This window comes from Macaca thibetana, chromosome 1 (assembly GCF_024542745.1).
Source record: "Macaca thibetana thibetana isolate TM-01 chromosome 1, ASM2454274v1, whole genome shotgun sequence".
NCBI classification, from domain to species: Eukaryota; Metazoa; Chordata; class Mammalia; order Primates; family Cercopithecidae; genus Macaca; species Macaca thibetana.
The window spans coordinates 9,848,253-9,865,647 of record NC_065578.1 but is presented as its reverse complement, the minus strand read 5'-3'; the positions used below and the strand labels follow the sequence as shown (position 1 = coordinate 9,865,647).

Genomic DNA, 17,395 nt, shown 5'->3' with positions numbered 1-17,395 from the left:
CCAAGAAGGTGACGCTGGGAGTTAGAGGCTTCCTGGTAAGAGACAGAGCTGAGGACTTCTCAGGAGCCAGGAGAGCCCACAAGAGGAAGGCCAGTGTGGAGAAGCTCGCTGGGGTTGGAGGTGCGGCTCGCCCCTCTGTTAAGCCAGTCCCCCTCAGCCCTCCCCTGCCAGGGCCCCTCCATGGTCCCTTGGCTTCATCCCCAGCTGGACAAGTAGGCAGCAGTGGTGAGCCTCTTCCCAGGTGGGGAGGCTGCTTCGGAGCCGGCCACAGAGAAGAGGGCATTTTTCAAGGATTTTGCTGGCCCTTTTTTTTTTCTCTGAAATATAAGGATGTGCAATTTTTTTGGTTTCAATTTAGCATTGGAGAATTTTATAATTTAGTAATTAAAATCTCTGATAGGCTTTAGAAATTGCGGCTAATTGAATTTAATGGGAAGATGATTTTCAATTTTATTTGATTACCGGGACCCCTGGCATCGGTATTTATGGGAAAAAAATGGGAAATGTGCTGTGTGGGCTAAGATGGCATAATTGAATTAGGGATAATCGGATTTCTCCGTCATGAATTTCACTATAATTTTCCTATAATTTTCCATTAGATATCTAGTTTACAAATATTCACAAAGAAATGAAGCTCTTTCGGAATGGAGATTGCTGGCTAACAGGATTACGGGGCCGAGCGTGCGGCTGTGCCAGCCCCTCTCCTGCCATAATGCAATCCCTGCGTCTGCCTTACACTCGGCGCGGCCCTCGCTCCGCCACCCACGCTGTGGCTCCTTTCTCCCCTTTGTTTCCTTCTCATCCTATTGACCCCCTGCCCCAACACCCACCTGTCTGTGGCCCACGACCTCCTGTGCCCGTGGCCGTGCCGTGGTGCCTTGGCTCTGCCCTCCCTCGGGCCCCACGCTTCCCGTCCACTTCGCTGGCTCACAGTTTTCCTGATACCCTCCCTCCATCGGCCCCGGAGCGGGCTCACACGCAAACACACGGACTCCATCGCAGGTGCGAACATGCTTGTTCGCAGGCACACGCAGTCCTTTGGCCAAGGCTTCTGTGCCCTGGCCCAGTCGCCTCAGATGGAACCAGTTTATTGGGATCCTGGGGTGGGGTGCCAGAACAAAAGGAGCTTTGTTCAAGTTTATGTGAAAGTTACAAATTCAAAATGAGAGCAGATAAAGCATGAGATACCTGGTGTGTAAACAGGCTGGTGAGTGAGAAGACTCCAGGCTGGGGAGGGAGAGAGAGTGAGTGGGCAACCTGGGGGTGCGGGGGGGGGGGGGGGAAGGAACCAGCGATGGCAGTGTGACAGGAAGGGCGGATGGCTTTCCTTGGTGCTGAGGTGGGGAGCCTGGGTTGGGGGAGACCGCTGGGTTGACTTCCACTCTTCTTTTTCTCTTGCGAGTGGGCTGTCTCAGGAGGAGCTGGAGGCTCTGGGTCTGGGGACTCAAGACCAGGAGAGATTATGGCATTGGATTTCCATCCCTTGAGTCCCAGACATGAAGGTCCTCACTGTGGCCTGGTTTTGGGGTCTCAGGTGTCACCATGTTGGAGTCCTCAAGGCAAAGATGGGCCATAGCCTCAAAAGATACCTCTCCTCTTGGTACGAGCAGATACACTCAGAGAGAGAGACAGAGAAGGGGGGGCGCATAATCTGGGGACCCCTCCATGACACAGCCTCTGACTCACACCCCACGACCTCGAAGCCCCCGCCTTCTTCTCTGACCTTCATAAATCCTTGCACTCCGAGTTGGCCTGTTCCTTGCTTCTCTGACCCCTGCTCCTCCAAGAGGAAGGCCTTTTCCTCTTGGGCAGGGCCCACTCGGCCTGTGGCTACCTGGCCAGGGACTTGGCAGAACGGAGGTTTTCCAGGCATCCCCACGCCTCCCTCCACCGCTGGCTGCCGTCCCCCAAGCTCTCTCGAGTCCTGTCCCTTCCGCCATTCCTCTACAGCCTTTGTCTACCTGAGGCCCCAGAGTTACTGGGTGGCCAATCCAGGTGGTTCTGCCTGGGCAGCTAGAGGGAATATGCTTCCTTTCCCCTCCACACCCTCCTCAGGGGTCAGGCTCTGACCACTGTCAGCTGAAGCCGAGGAGGACATTCCGAGCCAGCCAGTGGCTATGTGGGTCACGTATGCAAGGAGCTCCCCATCTGTGCAGACATCTTCAAATGCACCCAGAAATCACCTCTTCTACCCCTTGCCTCCAGGCTTCCTCCTACACACAGTTGCCCAGACAGGACAGCAGAGGCTCAGGATTGGGGTGGGGATTGATCACTTGCTGTCACCAGCCAGAGCTGCAAGCCTGTTGTTACGATTCCTTGCTTTGGGGAGTCACTAGGGGCAACACCCAGAGGCATGTGTGTACCCCCCAGTGGTCCTGGACACAGATACCCTCTCTGAGATCCCATGTGGGGAGCAGAGGCACACAGTCCTCTGTGCTGGGTGCCCGGTACAGGCAGTCATACTCCCAGGCTTAGACTTGGGGTAGTTTTGTTCCCTTATTCGAGGTTTTGGGGCCAGGGGCAGCTCAATAAGGTTTCTGGGCCTCTCCAGCTGCTGTTCCTATGTAGGGATGGGTTGGGGAATTACAGAGCCAATGGGGCTGTGTGACGGCCAGGAGTGGGGATGGCCAGGAAGGCAGTGGGAAGGGCAGTGGAGTAGGGGAGGGATGCCCAGCTCCGTTTGAGGCCATTTAGAACTATAGAGCAAGCAGGAAAAAAGGAGAAAAATGAGGGGAAAGTAGGAGAAAGAGTAGATTGTTAACTCCCTGATGTCTTTGCCCCAAGGCCTCCCTGGCCCCTCCCTTTGCAAAATAGAAATTATTGCAAAAATAGGCCAGCGCCATGTTGCTGGATGCTGTCCAAAGACCAGAGAAGCCTGGGCCCTGCTCCCCTCCCCTCATCTGAAGGCAGTGTGGCCCCTCGTGAAAGATGAGCGTGGGGAGAGGTGAGGAGGGCAGCAGGATAGGTGAAGAAGGGACGGAGAGCCAGGTCCTTCCTTAGCAAGGCTGCCCAAGGCCCTGCTCACCCCACCGTCTCTTTCCGTGAGCCCCTCTGGGCCGGATGGGTCACTTAGGTCACCAACATTTAAGGACTCTCAAAATATATAGCTGCAGCAGGGACATCTGGGTATGTCCCATGGTGCACTGTGCATGGTGGGGAGACCCCTCAAACTGCCCTCTCTGGCAGAAAAGGAGGAGGAGCAAGGGGAGCACAAAGCGCCTGGCTGGCCATGGGCTGGCAGGATATGAGGTTCCACGTTGAAGGGGACAGGGCCTGGCCCCAGATCCCGACGCGGTGGGGGGTGGGGGCGCGGGGAGGAGGAGGAGCCGCGATGTGCCTCAGACTCCCTGGTTGAGGGTGCTTGTGCTCTGCTGAGCACCCTTCCTAGGGCAGAGGCCAGAGGGACAAGGCAGGGAGGAAGCCCAAGTGATGGCCGGGATCCTGGGTCGGGGGCTGTGGGGGAAGGGGGGGGCCGATCTCCATTCGTCTGGCCTGCAGGGCAGATGGCCCAACTTTGAGGGAGGAGCGGGGAGAAAGACCGAAAGACCGGGGAGGCTCTGGGAGGACACTTGGACCAGTTTTAAGGGCAAAACCAAAGCAACGCGGAGGAGACCCCAGTGCGTGTCCCAGGCCGGTGTGTCCCAGGCCGGCGCTCGTCAGGCCCAGGGCTGGGGACAAGCGGGATGCGAGGGCGCGCGGGCCTGACTGCGCTCTGACCCGCCTAGCCCCGCACTCCTGTTCCTCCAGCTCCAAGAGCCGCCACTGCTGTGAGGGGAACACGAAATCCCTGTGCTACCCAAGGAGCCCCGAGCCCGCAGGCAGCGGGCAGGGGAGCGCGCGGCCCGGCGGGCGCGGCCCCGCGGCGCCTCACACCTGCGCCCGCCCTCGCGGAAAAGTTAGCGCGGCCGCGCGGGGCGTAGGGCAGGCGCGCGCGGCGGCCGTCGGTCGCGCTCGCGGGGCCCGAGCGGCCGCTGGGAGCGTGCGAGCGCGCGCGCGGCCGCCGGCGGCCGGCAAGAGTGGGCGCGTGCCCGCGGGCGCCGTCCTCCGGCCGCGCTCCCCGACCCGAGCCGAGTCCCCTCCCGCCAGCTCTGAGCGCAAGTCCCCGCCCCCTCCTCCCGGAGCCAGAGGTTTGGGGAATCGCAGAGCCAATGGGGCCGGCCGCCCTGGCAGTGCGGCGCGGGCGCGCGCAGGGGGGCGCGCGCGGCGGGGGCGCGCGGCGGGGGGCGCAAGCGAGCGCGAGCCCATTCACTCCGGCACCGGGCGGCGGGCGGGCGGGCGCACCGGGCGGCGGCGGCGGCGGCGGCGGTGGCGGCGGCGGCGGGGCCGCGCTCTGCTCTTTCACCTGCCGGGGCCGGCGCGGGCCGGGCCGAGGAGGCGGTGCCGCGGCCGCCCTGCCAATCACCGCGGCTCCTGGCAGCGCCCCCGGCCGCGCCCGCCCGCCCGCTCCCTCCTGCCAAACTGTTACCCTGAGTGTTACCGGCAGGAGCAATGACATCAGGGCTTTAAAACAACTTGTTATTCGGGGAGTAATCAGTTGCAATTAGGCATTAATTAAGTATTATGAAAGTTGATTATTTAAGTGAATTCGGCTTTCGACTCTCCGACTATGGTGAGTACCGGGCGCGGGCGGGGGAGGCCCGGGGGCCGCGGTCTCGGGCGGCGACCCCGGCGCGGGGCGCTGGCGGCGGGACGGGGGCGCCTCTGGGCTTCGCGGATCCCCCGGCCCGGGCCCCCAAGCCGGGGCCGCGCCGGCCGAGAGTTGCTGCCTTAGTTGGAGAAACTCGGGCTGCGCGGAGCCGCGGGCGCGTGCGGGGCCGAGCGTGAGAAGCGGGCGGCGCGGAGGAGAAAGTTTCTCCGCCGCGGCCTCGGCGCCCGCCCTGGACGGGCCGCTCCTGCGGGGCGGGGGGCGCGCGGGGCGGGCGGCTGGGGTCCCGCGAGACGCTAACCCCGTGTTTCTTCTCTCCCGGTCTTCCCCTGGTGGCGTTCCGCGAAGAGTTTGGGACCAAGGAGAAGAGAATGGATCTTGGAACAGGTACCGGCCGGTGGGAACGCAGGGGCGGCTCTTTCACTTTTCTTTCGCTTCTTTTACGGAAGTTCTTATTTTTAGCCCAATGAGGTGGCGGCGGGGCCGGGTGGGGGCCGGGAGGGTCGGGGCGGCTGCCTCCCGGCGTCCCGGCCTCGGGATCGGCGACTTCTGAGGCTGTTGTTGTTGTTATTTGCCACTTGCTTAGAGGCTGTGACTAATGTGATGCTTGTCATTATGAAAGAACCGAGAGGAGCAGGAGCTGGGGGGCACCCAGAGAGAGGATTTAGGGGGTTTTTGTGGGGTTTTTGTTCTCCGTGTTTTTTGTATGGCTTCGTGTTTTTTTCTGTGTGTGTGTTTTTTTTTTTTTTTTTTTTTTTTTTTGTTCTCTGCAAAGATCTTTGTGTGTCTGGCTGTGGGGTGTGTGTTTTTATTTTTTTAGTGGGGGGTGGTTTAGTTTTTGAAAGCAGCGTCCTGTTGGGAAAGGTGGTTAGTCTGGTTTCGGGGCGACTGTCTCAAGGTAAAGGAATTTAATTTATTTGGGACAAGGCTGTGTCGGATGATCAAGCTGCTTATTATGGCTAATGAGTATTTTTCACCTGAGAATCTGTGGGATGAGGTGGCTGTTATCAGTTCAAAGTGAGGGGCCCTGGACTGTCTCCCACCCACCTCTTTAGCCCCCACCCTGGGGGGTGGTGATGGACCGGAAGGACTACTCAGCGTAGGCATCTAGGTTTTGGGGGCCTCCTGTGGGACAAGGCCAGGGGTTCCAGGAGGCCTGGTGCTCGCCTGGGGCAGTTTATCCTGAGATTTTGGTGTTTTCTTGGTTTTAATCTAATTCTTTCCAGTGTTTTTGCCTTCAGCTCTTGCGGGCTTCCCATGGGCCCTGGCTATTGAAACCAAATTTTGACCAGGACCCTTACATGTGAGGCTTACAAAAGCAGCTGTCTTCTTAAATGTTTTAAAAGAAACAAACAGCCCGATCGTTCATTGAGACTGATCTCTGAACTCTCCTGGTTCATTGATGGGATAGGTGATACTGGTGGCTGTTAGCGTTGTTGTTTATAATAGGCCCAAGTTCACAGCATCGGCCCTTGGGACCCATGAGCTGATATCTAACCTTCTAAGGTCAAAGGGGAGTGGGCAGAGAGACAGGAGGCAGCCCTGAGGGGCCGAGGATAGGTGGCACGATGGCCGGTGAAGAAGAGCCTGTGTTTGTCGAGGGGGAAGGGCGGTGTCATTTGCAGAGTTTGAGGATTGTGTGACACCAGGTGTGATCTTGGCTGGTCCAATGTGGAGGGCCTCAGGACCTCTGTGCCCAGGAAGGGTGTGACACCCCCTGCTGGGCAAAGTGGTAAAGGTGTCTAGGGCCATGGCTACCACCCTGCCCCTCCCTGCTCTCCACTCCCACAGAGAACCTGCCCACCCCCACCTCCAATCAGTGTCTCATTACCTCCCTCTCAGGCCCCACCCCCTTTCTTCGGAAATGGGGCCCCACCCATCCCAGCCAAGAAGCAGACCTCAGAGATGGGCCTGGTGGCAAGGCACCCCCCCCCTACCTGGGGCAGGCGAGCCTCTGCTTGTGGGCCAGCACAAGGGACCCAGGCATTACAGAGCTGGAAGGCAGGCCCTCTGGCCGGTCTCCTCCTAACCTGAGTGCCAGCTGGAGCCAGTGTCCATCCTCCTGCCATCCACCAACAAGTCCCTCCAAGTCTGTCGTGGTGACAGTACTCCAAAGCCCTTCTCTAGGGTGTCCTGACTGGAGCGAGGGCCTCCCAGCCCTGGTAGGAGGCAGGTGGCAGAGCCTCTGCTGGTGTCTCTCCTGGGCCTTAGGGAGACTGACTTCTCCCAGGACTCCAGGGACAGGTTCTGGAAACTTTTCCTAGAAGCTAGAAGGGACCCTGAGGTCAGCTGGTTCCTCCTGTAGCTGGAGTAGAGCACTCCCAGTGGGACTCAGGCCTGGACTCTGGCCAGAGGGGAGGCCCAGGGTGGCAGAGTTCTGACTGTTTCCTGGAGGAGTCATCTGGTGATACCATCTCAGTCTCTTCTTTGAACTTGGAAGTTTCACTTATAATCTCAGAACTTCAGAAGAAAAGCACTCTTCCCCCCACTTCACCAAAAAAGGGAAGCAGATGAGGATGCTGAGATCCCCTCTGAGCGGGTCCCTGGGCTGACTCCATGCTCATCTTCAGGAGCTGGGAACAGCTCCCTCAACTTCACAGTGCACACGGGACACAGCCGGGGCCGCAGGCCTCATCTCTGGCCAGGGCTCATGGCTGGTGAAGTGAGGGTCCCTTCCTCTGGGGGCAGCATGGGCAGCTTCAGCCGACGGCCTCTCTGACACAGTCCATGGCCAGGGGTGCAGGCCCTGAAGGGCTGCTGGCATCATGGACCCACCAAACCTCTGATCATAGGTTAACATGCCCTACGGCCCTGGACACATCTAGGTCCTGAAGGCCTTCAGCCATAAGGACGCCAGTGGTGGGAGAGCCAAGCCTTCTCAGGAGGGGACAACAGGACCTCAGGACCCTCAGGGACCATGTGGACCCCCTTTCCCCAACCATAGTTCAGCCAAGGGCTGGATCAATCTGGACGTCTTTAGCAATAAAAAATGCCGATGTCGTCCTAATTCACCAGGCCCCGAGATGACAGCAAATTTACATTTTTTAATTAAACTAGCAGCCAGTTTTTATGAGAGGGGGTTGGGTTATGCAAATCAAATGGTTGTGTACGGAAGATTAGGAGAGTTTGGGAATAAATTCCACAAATGCTAATAAAAAAAAAAGGGAAAGAGAGAGAGGGAGGGAGAGAGGGGAGAGAGGAAGAGAGGAGGACATAGTTCCATTAGGCCCTTTTAGAGTGATTTCCCTGGGGGAGGGAGCTGGGAGGGGGGAGGGGAGAAGGGAGGAAGCTTTCAGACACAGGTATATCCATCCTGCAGTTGGGAAGCTCCCAGGGTTAGGCCCCACCAGGCTGATTCCCAGGCCCTGAACACAACCAGAAGCCAGGGTGAAAATGGCGGTGAAACACGGGTGGAGCTCTGAGCAGGCTCTTGCCCTTGACTTGTGGGGATCTGGTGATAGTTGCCCCTTCTCTTCTTGAGACGAAAGGGTGGGGCTGTCCAAGGCGCGGAGGAGCCAAGATAAGCTCTACAAGGTCAAGGGCCAAAGAGGCAAGAGGGCAAGTTTAAAGGGATGGCCACAGACTGCAGGGGGAGCTGGTGAGGGACAGCGCTGTCCATGCGACGCTGTGGCTGCAGCCTTGCTGTCAAGGTGGGTCAGTGGGAGGAAGCCTGGCCTACTTCTTTCTCCTTCTGGGGCTCCAGGCCAGGACCCCCTTGTGTTGCCAGCAGACCCCCCATTGCAGATGACCCAGGCCTCAGCTGTGGGGAGGCCAGGAAGCGTGGGATCAGAAGCTGGGCCAGGCTGGCTCATTTTCCTGATTCTCAGAGTGGAATTTCTCAGTAGCCCCATGCTTTGAGAGCATACTGTCTTGAGGTAGGCCACAGACTTCTTCTAGATGGTGTCTGAGCCCAGAGAGCAAAGAACTTGGCATTCCCAACCCAGCCCCCGTGTGTGCTGCTCAGCCTCCTACCCTGAATGTCAGCTGCCTTCAGATCAGACCTTCCATGAGCCGCCAGGTCAAGGCCAGAGCCTCGCCAAGTGTGGAGGCTTCTAGGAACCTCACTAGCTCTGGTTACACCTTCGACCTGCCAGGCACCGGGGATTGAGAAGGTTCCTGTGCTGTTCTGGAGGAAGAGATTCCAAGCCGGGTTTAGGGCAGAGCAGATTGCTCTCAATTTCCTTCCTCCAGCCTTTACTTGGCCAGATACACCCACTCAACCAGTCTGAGCTGGGGCCAGCCCCTGTAGCCAGGTTGGGCACGGGTTTTGCCAGTCTGCTGCAGGGGGTAGGTGCTCTGGGGCCATCTTGGCAGAAAGGAGCTGTCAGAGCCCGGGACAGAATGGGCCATCTCAGAAGTCATGGTTTTCCTGGTACCATTCGAACAGACGTTTGTGCTGTGCACCAGTTAGTGACATTTGGAGGGACTTGAGCATCAGATGGCCTTTCAGATCTCTGGCTGGCTGACTCCCAACTTGATTTTGTTCAGTGGGGCAGTCTTGGCGGGCGGGAGTAGGGGGTGAGTGGACGAGGTGAGGAGCACATTATTTGGACCTTTTCTTTGGTAGAAAGCATTGGAGACAGGCAGCTCTGGGCTGTGAAGTGGCCCTTTGAACCAGCCCTGGTTCTAGTTGCAAGACATCAGAGGAAACTGAGGCAAAAGGCCTAGCATAGCCTTTCCTCCCCAACAGGAGGCAGAGGCAGAGGGGCAGGTCCGAAAGGCTCCCTGGAGAGACCCCACCCCCGGCCCTTTTTCCCTGGTAGGGACCAGCGAGGAGAACCCATTCACTCTCCTCTCCAAGAAAGGCACTGAGTGTGGGTGTTACTCAGACCTCTCTACTGGCCTTGTCGGTACTACTGGTGTTCCCCCAGCCCCCACAGCCTGGGAATCTAGCTGGGCTGCAGCTTGAGTTTTTATGATGGAAAAATAAAATAAATGCAGGCACCTTTGGAGGGCTGAGCCATGCGGCGGCATCTCCTCGTGAAAGTGGCTACCCTGGCTCAAGGCCATGCCCACTGCCTGAGCAGGGGATTGGGTGGGGCTTGGAAAGGCTCTTGGCCCCAACCTCTCTTCTTCCTGGGTCCTGCCCTGTCAGTGGTGCAGCCCCAGCCTCCATGAGCCCCCTCTAGAACGGCTGGCCCAACACTCTTCCAGGGCTCCGGCCATTCCTCCACCCGACCCACCCCCCATGCCCCCAGGCCCCAAGGCTCACCTTTTAACACAGCCTTCCCTGAGCTGGTTTTTAAACCCTGACCACCCTGGCCACTGCTACCACCTCTTCCTCCTTTTCCTCCTCCTCCTCCTCATCTTCAGAGGGGGAAGGAAGTTGCGCTGTAATCATTACTGCCTGTGGGTCCCCACGGCAAGCAGCAGCTGTTCTGGGGTAGCTGGGCCAGGGTACAATGAGTAGAGAGAAGCTGGGAGCGGGAGGAGGGCGGACGGCCCCGGTGTGCAAAGGATGGGGGGCAGCCTCACCGGGGCCACCTGTGCAGGGCAGCAGCTTGGTGGTCTAGCACACACCCCTCTGGCTGCCTGGCCACAGAACAGCACCTGACACCCTCAACTCAGCAGGATGTGTGGTCTCCTGTTGGGGGAGAGACCCATGTGGGAGGCGAGGCCTGAAACCCAGGAAGCATGGGAGGCTCTCCTGCAGCAGGAGAGACGGAAATGAGGACTGCCTGGGCCCCTGTGTTGGCAGCATCTGCCTAGTGGAGGGAGAGGAGCGGTCTGCTGTCCGACCAGGCCAAGGAGCCAGGGGCCAGGGAGCTTTGTGAAAGAATGGCCTTAAGGGACCTCCCTCCGCCACCACGCTTTCTAGACTCCTAGCCAGACCCTTCTCTCTGTGCCTTGTCCTCCCTCCCCCTCCAAGAGCAGAACTCTTGCTTCCCATTGTGCAACCACATCTTTCTGTCTTCTTCATCCAGGCCACCCACAGCTCCCTAAAGCCGGGCCCTCCCTGCTACCTTTCTTGCCCTGTGCAACCTTTCCAGCCTCACACCCCCTTGGCCCTGGAAAAAGAGAGAAGCTGCTGGCTGTGGGCCTGCTGCTCTGAGGCTCTGGGTACACCTGTGACATTGCTGTGCCAGGACCCAGCACTCTGACTCATATGCCCTGATCCCCAGGAGATCGGGCAGAGCCCTTGTTTTCCTCTGCCACGGCTGCTCCTAACGGTGACCATTAGTTGGTAGCTGGTGTACCGCCACCTCCTCCCCAGGCCTGGTATGGGCCGGGGCTCACGCCTTCCCGCTGTAAGTGCTGGTGGAACTGATTGATTGATGTGCCTCTTCCCCAAGTGCCTCCCTGGCTTCTTAGTGGGGGCAGAAGGAGGAAGGCAGGAAATGTTGGCCGATTCCCTTGGGACCTGGGTTTTAGCTCCTTGAGAGCTTTCTAGAGCCTGGTTTACAGGAAGGAGCGAGGCTGGGATTTGGGATGACGTGAAAGGGGTAGGGGAACGCTAAGGATAAAGACGGGAGTGGGATGGTTGAATGGCACCCACAATAACTCCTAACCATGGCCATGGCCTGGGACTGGGAGGTCAGTCTGCTGCCTGGTGGGGACAGGAGGGCTGCAGCCACAGGGTGATCCGGGCCCTTCTCCACTTCCTCCCTTGCCCTCTCCCTCTCCCCTTTGTCTCTCCTCCTGAGCAGATCTCTGCATGTCTACCATCTCTCATTCTCTTCCCTGCTTCCGGGATCCCTCCAGCTAGACAGACCCAGGGCAGGGAGTGAGACCAGAAAGACAGGGATACACCCACACTGAGGGCCAGCCAGGCGCCAGGGCTTCAGGCCTCTGCCCCGGGCGTGGTGTGTGGGCCACTCCTGGCCGGGGCATCTGCTCTTAGAATGTCCCACAGGCCTGACTCTGGGGTCTCCTCTGGCCCTCTGGGCCCTGCCGGTGCTGTCATCACTCACCTGCTGAGAGCTTTCCTAAAGCCAAGAGGGCCCTCTCTTGATGCCACCTGGCTGAGGCTAGGGCGCTGCCTGGCTTTGGAGGAGAAGGCGGGGGCTGGGAAACGGACACATTTTGTGTTTCCAGAGACCAGGTGTTCCCAAAGTTCGCCTGGCCTTTTGTTATGGGGCTCTTTCGGTGAGCTAAGGGGGCCCTGGGAGGGACTGTGCTGTGTGAGAATGGGGGACTGGAGGAGCCGGGCAGAGCTTTAGGTGGGGGAACCCTAGTGCAGTGGGAGAGCAGGAGGCCTCCCGGAGGCCGGCTGGGAGAGGCTCCTGCAAGTTTTGTCACTGGGAAGTGCCTCTTCCCCACAGCTGTGATCCTCACCGCCCTCTAGCCTAGTGCCTCCCTCTCTGTCACCCCTTCAGCCTGGGAACCCAAGGCCACAGGAAGCCAGGGGCTGCCTCGCAGAAGGATGACCTGGCTCTCCACTGCCCGGCAGGGGGCGCCCCACAGCATCTGCCCCGCTCCTTTTGGGTGTGGGACAGTGTGGTCAGGACCTGGTCCAGGCCTTCTGGCCACAGGTGGGGGAGGGGCAGCCTAGCGTCCCCACCCCCAGAGGTTCCTTAGCTGAGTTTGTTTGCCAGGGTGACCTGTTTAATCATCTCATTTTCTGGTGGCCGTTTATTCCTCGTTTCCACGGTTACGGCCCCATTAAGGGGAGAAGCAATAAGGCGGTGAGTCAAACAGGTAATAAAAACATGCAGAGCCCCTGTGCACCAAGAGAGGGTGGCGGGGAGGGGCGCAGTGAGCTGAGACGGCCTGGGGGGCAGCCCAGGTGACACCCTACCCGCCTCGTCCTCCAGAGGTCCGAGTGCCCCCAAGACCCAGTCCTCAGCTTACCCGTCCCCAGCCCTTGGTCCCTTGGGCAACAGGCTGTCCCGGGTAAAACAGGAAGGAGAAAGGGGAGAGGGGGCGTGATACAAGCACCCCCAGGGCTGCCCCACAGTTGGTGTGTGACCTGTTTCCAGGCCCCACCTCGTGCTCCCTTGGCAGGGGCAGGGGATGATTTCTGACATTGGTTTGAGCTCTAGAATTTTTTTTCTGCCAACTTTATCAGAAAGCATATTTGTGGTGAGTGCTGCTAACAGGGCCAGTCCGGTGAGTAAATATTCCTGGTGTGGACGGCCCTGTGACCTTGAGAGGGAAGAGTACAGTGGTGCGGCCAAGGGCATATAAGGAGAGGAGAGGACGGCCAGGCAGCCATGGGCCCCCCGTGCTGGGTGGGGAGCCCTTCCTGGGAAGGGGTCAGGTGGGGGCCACGGGGTCAGGTTGGCCCCAGTAGCCTCTTCCTAGCAGCATGGTCTGCCTCAGGCCCCAGTGACACCAGCTGGAGCTGGGTTGTGTGACTTGCTGGTTGGGGGACAGGCCGGCAGCTGCCCCTGTGGGCTCCCTTCCTCTAGTAAATGGAAGCTGAAATGAAAAGTCAGCCTCTTTCCAGCCCCTCTGAGTCCGGGGGCACATGCCTCCCTCCCAGTGTCCCCTCCCTGTCCTTCCCAGGAGCTTCCTGGCTATCCCCAGCCCCTCTGCCCTGCCCCCGAGGTTTTTGAATAAGCAGAGGCAGAGTAGACAGAGGGAGGCTGGGGTCTTCCTGTTGCCAGGAAGGGTGGGGCTCAGACAGGCGTAGCAATGCCAGGCCATGCGGGGCCAGCTTCGTGCCCGGGGGCTGAGGATCAGTGGCTCAGAGAGAAAACAGTCAAGGCCACTCTGAGGGCTCCCAGGTTGGGGAGGAGCCTCCCTTCTCTCCAACGCCATGCTTCCTGACAAACTCACCGAGGTCTGTGTCTCTGATTATTAATTTCAAAGTTGATTTCTGATGAGAGAGAGAGGGAAGAAGGTGTGGGAAATGGGGGAACCCTTTGGCTGGGAAATGCGTCTTGGGAATGGGCCTAGATGAGTGAATATTCTGATCAAACAATTAAAAATAGAGCATGCTCCCGAGGCCCCAGCTGCCGAGGTTTTTCAGCAACTGTCACCAGCGGGTTCATGGGGCAGGTGGCACTGGAAAGGAGTTTTTCCACAAACAACAAATATCAGAGATGACAGGGTGCCCCCCACTTCCCTCCCAGTTCTCCCCAGACTCCCCTCTAGGGCCTGTGCAGCTTCAGGGCCGCCCTTCTCCCCTGCGGGGCCCGGCCGCAGCGGTGAAGTCATCGCCAGATGCCTTGGTAATTGCTTTAAGAATCTAACTTAAAATAAGATGAAAACTTATATTCCTGGGTAAGGAGTAATTTCCCATGTAATAGTAAATTAATGAAAGGATTATACCAGGGGGCCTGGCGGGGAGGCCATGCTCATCTGATAAATGCAAGGGTTTCAGGCAAGACAACTCCATTCCAGGAGGACCTTTGGGCCAGGTCCCATGCTGGGGGTTCCTTGTGGGCTCCCCCATGGGCGGCTGAGTTGGGAGGACACATTCCATGTGTGCTCAGCATCCCTCTCAATGACAGGAACCAGCTTTTCAAAACCTACAGATGGGAAAGGCTCAGGTCTGGCCTCCACAGGCATGAGAGGCCCTGTGTCATCAGTTCGCCCAGGAAAGAGAGGATTTCTGACACCCGAGAGTGTGAGACCCGAGGAGCAGATGCGAGCTAGACTCCGGGCTGAGTTTCCAGCTCTCAGACCGTGTGGTCAGCTTCGTGGTGTCTTGAAATAGGATGACCAACCACCCCAGTTTGCCCAGAACTGCAAAGACCCATGTGTGTGAACCCCCCCAGTCCTGGGCAAACTGGGAGGGTTAGTCAGCCCTGTTTGGAGGCAGGAGGATGGGCTACTTGACATGGTCCCACCCTCAGGGTCCTGGAGAGCCCAGGCACCTCCTGAATGGACTACGTCTCTGTCCAGGAGGGGGACTTGCGGCTGGCTCCACTTAAACCCCCTCGCGCTACCAAAACTTGTTCCCAGGCTGCTGCGTTCCGCTAGGCGCATGTGCTGGGGTGGGCATGCTTGTGCCCCCCCGCCCCCTGCAAGGCATGGCAGGGCACTGCTTGGAAGCTTGACCTGGCCTAAAAAAGGGCTTGCAGCTGCGATCCCACCGCTTTAACACTGAGCCTTCTCCCCCAACATATCACAGTCCAGGCGGGGCTTCTGGAGAGGATGCGGACAAGGCAACCCCCACCCCCCAGCCCCTCACTCCCCCACCACCGTAAGTTTATCAGCGCCTTCCTTCCGAGACAGCCACACCTAACATCTCATCTCTCCTCATCGGTTCCCTCGGAGGAAGACAAGGAGCTGTCCCATTTCCTAAGCGGGGAAGCTGGAGGCCCTGAGATAGTGCTGGGTTTATTCCCAAACACTAAATGCCAGAGGACTTGTGCGGGGCTCCCCTGAGCACTGTTCCAAATGGCAGCACTGAGTGAGGACACACAGGCTTCCAGCCATGGGTATCTACCGTGCTGCCTGGCCCACGTCCCCAGATGTCTGTGGCCCCCGTGTATACCCCGCCTGTAGTCTTCGAACACATCCCTGGGCTGCAGGGATGCAAGATAAACTGTAGTTGTTGATGCAGATGCATTTTGAGCTTCTGGGGGAAAGCCTCCTTTTCTAGAGGCATCCCGGAGTGCCCATCTTTGCAGAAACGAGTGCTCCCGTCTGTCCGCAGGGGAGGGGTGCAGGTGGGCGGAACGCACTCCGACTTGTCTCTCTGGCGAAATGGAAGTGAAAGGACTGGACGCAAAGCCCTTCAGGAAGCATGTCTAACCAAACAGGCATTCTCCTAGGAGACAGGTTCACGATGCATGTTCACTGGATATGTTTCTGTGTAAGCAGAGACCTTGCTGGAAGGGAAGATGGGGACCTTACCGTTACCTGGTTCGCTGGGAGACCATTTTCAGTTCAGCTCAGCGGTGGGTATCCCCACTGGCTTTCTTTGCTACTAGAGGTGATGGGACTTCCTTGGGAACTCCACAGGATCAACTCACTGCTTTGCAGGCAGCTGTCCCAAGTGGGGTTTTAGCCTGCGGGCTGTATTGAGTTTGCCCAGGTCTTTGCTTGGTTGTAATCTGAAAAAGGACCGGCTTCTTTCCCAGTGTAGACCACACTGTGCTTTAGAAGGTGGGGAAGATTTGCGCTGCCCTTCCCCCACACCTACCCTCAACCCAGAGGAAGGAACGTGGGGCAGTAGGGCTGAGAATTCCTAGTCTAAACAACCCAGGAAAGCACGCTCAGAGAGCCAAGCCAGAACCCCAGATGGTGTGATCCGATTGTAACTGGAAGGATGGTGGCTTTGGTTGTTAGATGTTATGTGACCATTGCTGTTCAAGCAGACACATTGGTGACTTCCAGGCTGCAGAGATCAGAGCAGGCTCTCCTGTATTTATCTTCTTGTACCCGCAGGGTTAGGGGACCGAGTGGAATAGCTAGAATGGACAGACAGGTCTGGAGAGCCAGGCACAAGCAGCAGGGGGATGCAGGCCCCAGCCCAACCACACCAAGCGCACCACACCTCCAGGGCGCCATGTGGGGTCCCTTTCCCTGGCCTCCCTGATAGGAAGGATCACTTTGGGGCTCCTCGGGAGGCCTTCAGATGGAGCTGAAGAGCCCCTAGGCAGGGCCAAGAGCCCAGAGAAGGAGATGTTTTCTATTTCCGGGTCCCTGGGGGGCCCAGGGGCAGATTGAGACAGGCTCCTTGCAGGGAAGGTGTTAACAAACAGCAGGTGATTAAACATGACAAGCGGTGACATTTCTGTTCAGGGTTCTCAGTCCCGGCAAAGCCAAGAATGAAGCTATAAACCCTGACATTTTGTGTTATGCACTGAGAGGTTTTTAATAGACCTCGCTCCCTCTTCCCCACTCAACTTCTCTCCCTCCTTTCCTTCCCCTCTCGGCATCCACTGCCCCACTGGAAACTCCTGCCTCCCGGATTCCACCGGGCCCCCAGGAGCCTTCCCGGGCCCTTGGTCCATAGACCCTCCTTCCTCTGCCCGTGCAGGGCTGAGTACAACCCTGCCATCTGCCTCTCCCACTTCACGGTGATATTTCTCGTTGCCCCTTCTCCCCGTCCCAGCACCCTCCACTTCCCTCCAGCCTTCACTGTCTCACCTCCTGTTTTTGGGTCCTGATCTCACAGCCTCACCCTTAGCTGCGGCTGTCCCAGTTGTCTGGGACAGCAGGTGGCTGTCCCTGTGTGTTGTGTTTATAACATTTTCAGACAAACTTGAAAGTGGGTGTAGGGAGATGGTGGGGCCTGATATGGGATTTTCCCCCATCTTTTTTCAATCTCCTTTTCTCCTTTTGGGACAGGGACAGGAGGTGGAGGGAGAGAGTCGCACTTCATTGCAAACAGTTGCAGGATTTATTCAGAAAGGGACTGGCCAGCAACAGTTGTTCCTCTCGCCGAGAAATGTGGGAACAACTGGGGCCTCTTTTGTTCTCTGGGCAGAGCCCTGTGAAGGGCGTTTGGAGGTGAGCCTGGGGCTCAAGAGGGCAGGAGACCCAAGAGAGGGGGCTTCAGCTCAGTCCCACCCAGGGAGTCCCCACCCCACCCCTCCAGGAAAGGTTCCTGGAGCCCCGAGGGGATCAGTCCAGAAGCCAGGCCACGTCCCTGGGGCCTAGCGCCGCCCTCATGAGCTCAAGAAGCACTGGATTTTCCACATTCGCTCAGTAAATATTTGTTGGGCCAGACACCGCGCTGAAACAGTGGTCTCGTCCCAGGGATCTTGCAGTCTGGTGAGGCAGAGGGCTAATTAAACAAGTTCCTACAAAAGTGCTAAGACTAGGACGGGGTGCAGTGAGGACAGAGGGAGACGACGGTCGCGGGAGGCTGCCCAGAGAGAGGGAAATGTCAGCTGGGACCTGTGAAGG

General features: G+C 58.2%; 1 protein-coding gene across 3 annotated transcripts in view; it reads left to right on the top strand.

Annotated features, from left to right (window-relative positions):
- The window catches only part of CASZ1 (castor zinc finger 1), a 159,072-nt gene that overhangs the window by 98,518 nt on the left and 43,159 nt on the right, over positions 1-17,395 (top strand). Inside the window, exons 1-2 of one of the 3 annotated variants that reach the window (XM_050787768.1) lie at positions 4,433-4,609; positions 4,994-5,032. In XM_050787768.1, coding sequence (XP_050643725.1) covers positions 4,561-4,609; positions 4,994-5,032 — 88 coding nt within the window. In that variant the 5' untranslated portion in view covers positions 4,433-4,560. Of the gene's footprint in view, positions 1-4,432; positions 4,610-4,993; positions 5,033-17,395 lie in introns of those variants that run through there. The other 2 variants (XM_050787786.1, XM_050787777.1) reach the window with 2 other exon arrangements.